The sequence below is a fragment of the Hippocampus comes genome, unplaced genomic scaffold, assembly GCF_001891065.2.
Source record: "Hippocampus comes isolate QL1 unplaced genomic scaffold, H_comes_QL1_v1.1 scaffold276, whole genome shotgun sequence".
In the NCBI taxonomy this organism is placed as follows: Eukaryota; Metazoa; Chordata; class Actinopteri; order Syngnathiformes; family Syngnathidae; genus Hippocampus; species Hippocampus comes.
This window is the reverse complement of record NW_017805074.1, coordinates 761,532-770,914: the sequence shown is the minus strand read 5'-3', so window position 1 is coordinate 770,914 and position 9,383 is coordinate 761,532. Positions and strand designations below refer to the sequence as shown.

At 42.6% G+C, this 9,383-nt stretch overlaps 1 protein-coding gene across 1 annotated transcript; it reads left to right on the top strand.

The window, feature by feature from the left end:
* Positions 1–110: 110 nt before the first annotated feature.
* Positions 111–8,025, top strand: sgcg (sarcoglycan, gamma). The gene is made up of 8 exons (XM_019864846.1): positions 111–296; positions 2,439–2,636; positions 3,404–3,508; positions 4,511–4,601; positions 4,891–5,007; positions 6,357–6,429; positions 6,542–6,665; positions 7,719–8,025. Exons 2-8 carry the CDS (start codon positions 2,442–2,444, stop codon positions 7,884–7,886), a joined length of 873 nt encoding a protein of 290 aa, XP_019720405.1. The 5' UTR covers positions 111–296; positions 2,439–2,441; the 3' UTR covers positions 7,887–8,025.
* Positions 8,026–9,383: the final 1,358 nt, after the last annotated feature.

The following is a 9,383-nucleotide window of genomic DNA, read 5'->3' as shown; positions in this document are numbered from 1 at the left end:
CTCCCTCTCTCTCTCTCTCTCTCTCTCTCTCTCTCTCTCTCTCTCTCTCTCTCTCTCTCTCTCTCGCTCTCGCTCTCGCTCTCGCTCTCTCTCCCTCTCATATATTTCAGTGCATAGCAGAATGAGAGGCAGAGACGGTCGGCGGGGCAGCGGGAGCGCCGTCTGGTGCCTCGGTGGATTTATCGACCGCAGCTGTTGAGCGGCTGTCAGACGTGTGCGAGGAGTTCCACCGCCGCTCTTCGAACTCCTCTTAGACAGAAAAAGAAGGCGAGCGAGCGAGTCTCGCCACGACCTCAGTGAGTATCCTTGTTGTTTTCCATTTCCAAATTTGCGTGTCACTTCGTTTCTCGTGGGACATTTGAACTCTTTTTTTTTTTTTTTTTTTTTTACACCTCCACATCTCACGCTGAGCTCTGATGTTAACAGTGTTACCATACAAGGGCAACAATACTAAAATAACTCGAACAAACACAATGTCAGCGTGAGTGATATTTTGAGTGGATTATTTCATGTGTCCATGAGCCAAACCACTCATGTGTGTATATTGTGTGTGTATATGTGTGTGTGTGTGTGTGTGTGTGTGTGTGTGTGCGCGTGCGTACTGTATGTCCTGTTGTGCCATTTCTAAAATGTACTTCCAACACAGTACAGTGTCCTCTATTTATAGAATGTAAAACAGCAGAGTGAAAGACGGGAAGTTCCTCTTCTTGTGGGGATAGTTTTTAATCAAATCCTTTCAGGACTTTTTCCATTTGTGGTTCCGCAATACATCATCTTCAGTGGTTGTGTCCTGGTTTTGCTGGGGTTTTTTTCCACAGGTCAACTTTACTGTGGATTAACATGAAGTCGTGTAAAACTACAAGTAAAAAGTCCTCACCTGATGCGACAATGCAATATTATCAGTGTCATAGTATTACAATGAGCGGTCGCAATGTTGCGAGAATAAGGATGTAACATGGTATAAATAAGGCTGTAATGTGATGAAGCACAGCACTAGTCGACAATAGTCGGACATCATATTACAAGTTTAAAACTGTAACACTCACATGCGGTTGCTTGAATTTTTTGTTGTGCTATTGAATAAAATCATAAAACTATATTGAAGAAATAAGTTGAAATGTGATCAATAGAAAGTTGTAAAGTTACGTGGGAAAAAGCTGGAATGTTACGTGAAGAAATTCATATTGTTACGCTTTTTTTTTGAGAGTCGCTTGGAAAAGTTAAGAAAATAGTCATTTTATTCAACATGATGAGGTTGTAAGAATGTATTGGTAAGAGCGAGTGAGTTCCAATTTTGGAACTCTTGGAACTCCAAGAGACGTAATATGAACACTATTTTATTTCATTCTGTGATGCATTACAACTTTTTTTTTCTCCTCATACAAGTTCTCGTTTGTTTCTAGTGCTCTAGTTACAGTATGTTTTTCTTCATTCTTCTTGTGCTTCGTAATGCAGATGAATAGTTCAAAAAAATAACATTGGCGCAGTCCTTGGCCCCAATAGGTTTGAGTCGGAGGTAAATGTGTCCCTGAGGCCGCTTGTTGTCACAGTGCGCAATGCTGACAGCGCGCTGACTGGCGGCCAGGCTGCGCTGATGCATCTGGACGTCCATCTGCCTTCGCATCGGCTTGTTGAATGCACTTTGCTTGATATGGCGCGCTCTCTCTCTCTCTATCTCTCTCTCTCGAGTCAAGAACATTTTACTCTCCCTTTTTGTGTGAAACTGCTGGAAAAGTTGACAAGCTTTCCATTGGCACAATGAGTCAATATGCACCGGGTGTGTCTGCGCACCACAAGAATGCAATAAAGAATGCTCAAAAGCCTCTTTCACTTCCTTTTCTTGTCAAAAAAATGTGTACATTACCGATGTTTTTAAATGAAACTGTGACTTTATCCCTGTAAAATTGTTTTGTTTTCTTTTGGACTTTTTCCTTATAAAAGTATACCTTTTTTTCTCACAATATATTTTTTAAATATCATTTTCTATCATACATGATTTTTTTTTTCTCTCGTTACAAATTCAGAATTTACTCTCAGTAGTAAAACTTGCAGAATTTTATGCAGCACGGTGGACTACTCTTTAGCCCATTAGCCTCATAGCACTCAGGTTTGGGGTTCAAAACTGCACTCCGGCCTGTTTGGAGTTGCCATGTTGCCCCCATGCCGTTGTGGGTTTTCTCCAAGAACTCTGATTTCCTCCCACATTCCAAAAACACGATTGTGAATGCTCATTTGTATTTACACTGTTAGAGAGGCAGAGTATTCATATTTCTGTTTTTGTGGATCTCACTTGATGATTGTGCATGTGGACCGAATGACGTGACTTTTGAGTAAAACATAAATGCGCTTGTGTTACATGAATACAGTACCGTCTTTCTCTTGTGTTGGTGTCTTATTCAAGCGGGTGTTCTGATGATGTCTTTGTGGTCCGCATATAGCAGATGGCGGGTGAGCAGTATGAGAGCAGCACGGAGGGCAGCAGCGTGCCCGGACCCGTGCCCGAGCACGTCTACAAGGTCGGCATCTACGGCTGGCGGAAGCGCTGCCTCTACCTGTTTGTCCTCCTGCTCGTCATCATCCTGGTGGTCAACCTGGCCCTCACCATTTGGATCTTCAGGGTCATGTGGTTCAACTCGGTACGTGCCGCCGGCTTCTTAAGCAGTGTGTGTTAACACTGATGTCGAAATGGAATCAACGCATTGCACTGACCGCTTAGCAGTGCTCCATTCACACCTTGTGATGATTCCGATAGAAGTACAGTGGTAGCTGTACTGACGAAATTAATTGGTTCTGGAAGAAATTCCTTTCCTAGAAAATGTTCTAAGTAGGGACGCGTTTTCCATGTAAATGCCTTAATCCGTTCCAAGCCCCACAAAATTCAGACAGAAATGTTTTCGAAAGCATAAAAATGCATCAAAATATGTAACAAATACATGTTACAATTAGATTATCACGCAATAAATGAGTTGTGTATAATATAAAAAAACAAAGAAAAGAGTAAAGAATAAAAATGATGGTCATTTAGCTAACTGCATCCTCATCGTTTTTTTTTTTTTTGTCCTCTTTACTTCATGTGCTCTCTCAGAAATGTTTGCAGCAACATTCACAGTCACACATCAAGGAATCCCAAATTACTTTTCAATACATTGTTCCCCGGCTATTTGAGTAGATTGGGACCCTGCCGTGAATAAAAGAAAAAAAAAAAAAAAAAGCAATAATTGACGCTCCCCTAAAGAGGTTTCAAATTGCCTTTCGATTCCACAACATTGTGACAAAGCACGACTTTTCTATTAGACTGGGCATGGCCTGTGTAAATGAAGCTCATTCCCTCATTGACACATACCGGTCGGTAGTTCCTTGGTACCAAGACCACCAGCTGACTCCGCATGCTTTGTGAGTTCAGGAAGGAATGGGCCTCCTGCAAGTCGACTCAAATGGCGTGAAGTTGGACAAGGGTGAATCCGAGTTCCTGTTGCCCCTCTACGCCGAGGAGATCCACTCCCGAGATGTATGTGAACTTTCTCTGCTCTCTTTTCCCTCCCCGCTCATTAAGCCGTTCAGCAAAGTTGTCATTATTCGCTCTGCGTCGCTTTTTACCCCCCCCCCCCCCCCCCCCCACCCGATTCTTGGCATGTGTGGCTCGCTGGTTTCTGGCATACTGTCCTTTTTTGAGCGCTTGGAGGCAGTTTGGAAGGCAAGCAATCTCCCAAAGTCTCCCACCGCGCCCTTGCTCCTGCAGCGAGCTTCCGATGAACCTCAAGGATTTTTGCGGTGGAAACCTGGTTTACGGCCCGCCTGCGAGCAGCACATGGGAACACTTTGCTGCAGTTGTTTCCATGTTATGGGTTTGCTTGCTCATGGCAGGTTTTTTTTTTTCAAACTTTATAAGATGTCATTGTCAAGACATTTGTTGTGTTTGACGCTTGCATTCGGTGAGTCCCCTCACTTGTTATTCCGCTCGTCAGGATATCGGTTTCCATCCGCGTCGGATGCCCTTTTCGACAAGGAACGCCAGACAAATTTCATTTGCATCCGATTAAAATTTGGTGCGTGTGTCACAGTACTTGACAGCTCGACACGGGCTGAACATGCTTTTCATCCGGCTGTTTTCTGTCGCGCTTTTCGTTTGACTTTGGCTGACAGGTGGCCAGATGGCCCGTGCCAATCAAAAAGGCACAAAACTCTTCACCTCACATGCGTGTTTTTGAAATGTGGGTGGAAGGTGGAGTAGCCTCAGAAAACCCACGCAAGCATGAGGAAAACATACAAACGCCTTTCGACTGTTGAGCACGGGCATGCTAACCACTGTCTCCCACCGGCGCTTACCTAAAGTATCTTTGAATCCACTGTAATGTGGTCAGTTTGAACATTTAACTCTCTGATTCCACGTACCACTTGGGGGACTTAACGCCACACTTTTCGAATCATTTCTTGATGTGATTTGTGTTGCATGTTGACAGAATGTCAGTCTTTTCATTCTAGTGAGGATTCAAATTTCCTTTCATTCCAGGACTCTCCACTACTTGTACATTCAGATACGGAAAACGTGTACCTCAATGCCCGCGATGAAAATGGCGATGTCACAGGGAGGATGTCTGTGGGTAAGAAGCAGAGCGAGAGAACACACCCAAAATAAACTCAACTCAACCGCATTGAAAAAAAGATACATTTCTCACCCGTTCACGTGCGAGAGCAATAGAAAAGTTAGTCGTTCTTCTTTTGAGCATTTTGACAAGTGATCATAACAAAGAACTTTAAAAAGGTCGCGCTCAATTAGACAATGAGACGGATTTGTGTTTGTTTGTCCGACCTAACCACAAACATTTCTGTATCTGACTACGGTACGTGCACCGATGGAATGATTTTCAATTGTCATAAATGTCATTGCAGGTCCACGACAGGTTGAAGGATACACCCCGAACCTGCTCATCAGCTCCTCCGGTGACATGCTGTTTTCTGCAGATGGCAAACAGGCTGTGATTGGACCAGACAAACTGCGCATCACAGGTGCAAAGAAAGCGTCGCAAAATGAAAATTCAGGGCAATGAAAGCATATTCTATGTGTGTAGTTATGCTTCATTGGTGAATTGGCATTAAAAATCTGATTTTAATTTCATTTCATTTTAATTTCCAAGTGACAGTCCAGAAATTGCACAAACAGAAATAAATAATGAGTAAGTAACATGGTTTGGTCCGTAACATGTCAAAAAATAGGCACGCCTTGATCATTATTTTCCAATGTAAAAGCAAATGTTTTATTTCGATTCAACACAAAGTCTGGTGAGAAACTGAAATTCTGAGGATCTGAAAAAAATGTAGATTTAAAAAAAAAAAAAACGTAAACGTGGAGTTTGCATGTTCTCCCCCGGCCTGCCTGGGTTTTCTCCGGGGACTCCGGTTTCCTCCCACATTCCAAAAACATGCAAGGCAGCCCGATCGAACACTCAAATTGTCCCTAGGTGTGAGTGTGAGTGCGAATGCTTGTTCGTTTCTGTGTGCCCTGCGATTGTGTGGCAACCGATTCAGGGTGTCCCCCGCCTACTGCCCGAAGACAGCTGGGATAGGCTCCAGCACCCCCACGACCCTTGGATGATATTTCAATAATTCATCGACTTTCAAAAATATTTGTACATACAGTGTTCTCTTCTTCTTCCGCTGTGGTTATCAATGCAATCATTGACCTCACACAGTGTGTTGAGGGGGGTGTCACCCGCTAGCTCCATTTCGCCCGGAGTCACTTTACTGCGTGCAGCACAGTAGTCCAAATAAAGCCTGCGCACCCCAAGGAAACATGTTTGGCTCAGCATTGTGATTCTTTCATTGACTCCGCTGTCGCCCTTCATTTGTCTCCTGCACGCATCTGCTCATTCGCTTGAGTCAAAGTGAGTGGAGGTCATCTCCACTCCTCTTCCCACAAGGCCGCAGGCCTGACAAGCCTACTCACTTTGTATAAAACAGTGTGGCAAAATATTGGGACACCTGGCCCCTACATCTGCAAGAAGCCGTTTTGAGTGTGGACTTTTTTTTTTTTGAGTATTTTTACCCGTAAGGGCCACCATAGTTCTTGCTCATGTTCGGCAAAGCAGAAGAACAGTCGAAACAAATCAGTTGTTGTGGTTTGTGACACCGTGCATCACTTTGTTTGTTCACAACTGCACGCATATTGCAATTTGGACCTTGGTGACTCTGAAGCCAGAACACTGCAATTAAGTTTTGGGATTGAAGATATTTATTGACACATCGACATGATCGGAAATCATCACACTTTGATAAGCAAATCGCCGCTCTGTATCAAATCTATAAATCTATGAGAAGAATGGAAATCTGTGTTATCTGTGTTGTTTATTTACTCCCAGGTCCCGAAGGAGCGCTGTTCCAACATTCAGTGGAGGTTCCTCTTCTCAAGTCGGAGCTCTTCAAAGACCTGAAGTGAGCACGGCAGCCACATTGTTGTCATCTTGTCAGTCCGCCAGCCAATCCCACCATGACTGATGGATGCTGCTCTTCCAAGATAATGCAATGTTTTTCTTTTCCTCCTCAGGTTGGAGTCTCCCACTCGTTCGCTCACTATGGATGCTCCAAAGGGAGTTCATTTAAAAGCCTTGGCTGGAAACATTGAAGCAGCTTCCAATATGGATGTCATTCTGCAGTCCAGCGTGGGACTGGTAAGGACGACACGCTTCTCTCACTTGAATGTCAACATGTAGAGTTACAGGGTGGAAACAGGCCACTGTTTCCACCACTTTGGATTTTTTTTTTTATGCCAGGAAAACTGCCCGTGTCTCTTGTTGCTGGGCAGAACTCATAAGGCTCAGTTACAGCTGCCCCAATAAAACAAATGTCATGTCCCAGTCATGCCCAGTCGGCTGACAAATTTGGGGAAATTGATACCATGTGCGCCTGAAATGACATCAGATGGGAAGAAAGAATCAGACCTAATACGTTCACAACTAAACTCTATATTTGATATAAAAATTATGGGAAGTCAGGAAAACGCCACCAACCACTTAACAATAAATGCCCTATCGGCCACGATGGAAACAACATGTGAATGTGAAATTGTTTCAACGTTGTTTCAATGAAGTGCCTCCTCGCACTTTTAACATTGTTGGCATTTGGCGTTTCTCGGCCTGAACTTGCTACAAGATGGCCCTAAAGTATTGGATATTAGACATTGCTTGGATTGAGGAGGGAAAAAAACAGCAAATAGGTGAGTTTTCAGCAAGTGACAGAGGATATTTTCCCCCCAAAATCCGTGATGAGGTGAAGATATATACCACAAAGTAATGTTTGTCATGAGTCTCTTTGTAGTTACGGCTTCCTTCATTGGGCGGTTATGATGGTGAAACCAAATAAATGTTTTATTGGCCATCCTATTATTACATATACACAACAAATTGATGGATTATTAATTTTGGAATCAGAAGTCAATCATAATCGTTTGTGGAATTGTTGTTCAAGTTACTGTAAAAAAGCATTAAAAAACAATGTTATTATTTATTACACTTGGCTATTTAAAATTTTGGTACAGATTTTAGAAATTAACCAACATGATTCGCTTTCGGGGGCCACATAAAATGTTGTGGCAGGCCGGAACTTGCCCTCAGGCCTTGATTTTAACACTGGTGCTATACCATTTCCATTAGAGCTCAAATCACTGGTTATGCTATGACTGGAATCATAACCGTTCCTTCTGGCTGTCCTCCTCTCTCGTCCAGTTGGTGCTGGATGCCGAGACAGTCCGCATGGTCAATCTGCCCCAGAGCCAAGGAGGAGTTTCTGGAAATGCCGAAGGTCTCTTTGAGGTGTGCGTGTGTCCCAGTGGAAAGCTCTTTCTGTCCAAGGCTGGGGTCACCTCCACTTGCAGTGATAACCAGGAGTGCTAAGATGTGTGTGTGTGTGTGTGTGTGTGTGTGTGTGTGTGTGTGTGTAAATCTAGCACATCCTCGAACAAACACAACTCCCCCTGCTGGTGGGGATCTTATAGCGATGTGATCCACACAAGCTTCAAAACAAAAACAAACATTTGTGATTGTAGACTGCAGGAAACACACACACACACACACACACACACACACACACACACACACACACACACACACACACACACGCACACTCGCACGCGAATCATGGCTGGGCAATGAGGAGCTGCTTTTGTAGACTGCAGGAAACAAACACACACACACACACACACACACACACACACACACACACACACACACACACACACACATACACACGCGCGCGAATCATGGCTGGGCAATGAGGAGCTGCTTCGCAGCTTACATCCTATGCAATATAATCTTGTGGTGCAATACAAAGTGACACATGGGGCTTGGAGTGTTGTGAGAAAAAAATAGAACATGATATATATTCAGGGTATACTAGATCAGATTAGTTGTGATTTTTTTTGGGGGGGGGGATTTTGACGCTCTAAGGTTTGTGTTTTGGTTTGGTATTTAGCATGTTTGCCTGATTGTGGAAGAATGAGGGAAAATAATGATGTACCAGTTTCATTAGGCACAGCTGCACAATCCAATTCGGTTCAATACACGAGCTGCATTCAACATGATTTAGAACATGTTTGATTGACATTTCACAGTTACATTGATTTGGCATTATTATTATTATCATTGTTTGTATTTTGGAGCAGCGCAGAACTAATATTTACCTTATTTAGCAACATGAGAGGATCAAACGCTCTCTGCAGCTCCACTACAAACTAACCGTAATAATGTTAAATCGATACCTCTTTGATACTGGGCATAATTATCTTTGTAAAGACGGAATTTTTGATACATATATTTTGGACCTGATTAGCTGATTAGATATGCAGGTGTACCTCATGTAATAATTAATAATAATTTGGTTTAAAAGATAACGTCACTATCTCAAATGTAGGTAGCAAACTGGATTACAGGGTGGATATTTTGATAACAGCGTTACATCTAGTTGAATTTGTGTCCTTTTTTGTCAAACTGTCTCATGCAAAAACACAAGTTTATTGTTCAATTTTCGATTTCATTTTGAAAAGATCTCCTCTCGCCCAAAAGAAGATAATGACAAATATAAAACAATAAAGTTATTTGTGTTGTAAGATGATGTCTTTTTTTTTCTTCCTGTAATGGCATACAGTATTGACTGTGTCACAGTGCCGTTTTGTGATACAGTTGCAGTTAGATTTGGCCTATTTTTGAAAAGTATGGAATGTGTATTGAATGATTTGGCATCTCCAATAAATATTGTGCTCTTCTTTTCAGACGTGTCTAAGCAATAGTTTCACAATTATTTCAAGACCATTTAAAATTTGCATGAAGGTGGAACGTTTTCATCACGTTTAAAGCAAAAGTATCATATTTATATTACGAAGTGAATATTTGATT

Excerpts from the sequence above, each read along its gene's own strand:
- sgcg (XM_019864846.1), top strand. The coding sequence starts at position 2,442 with ATGGCGGGTGAGCAGTATGAGAGCAGCACGGAGGGCAGCAGCGTGCCC. Across the intron at positions 4,602-4,890 it reads CACAGGGAGGATGTCTGTGG|GTCCACGACAGGTTGAAGGA; the intron begins GTAAGAAGCAGA and ends ATGTCATTGCAG. Across the intron at positions 6,430-6,541 it reads GAGCTCTTCAAAGACCTGAA|GTTGGAGTCTCCCACTCGTT; the intron begins GTGAGCACGGCA and ends TTTCCTCCTCAG.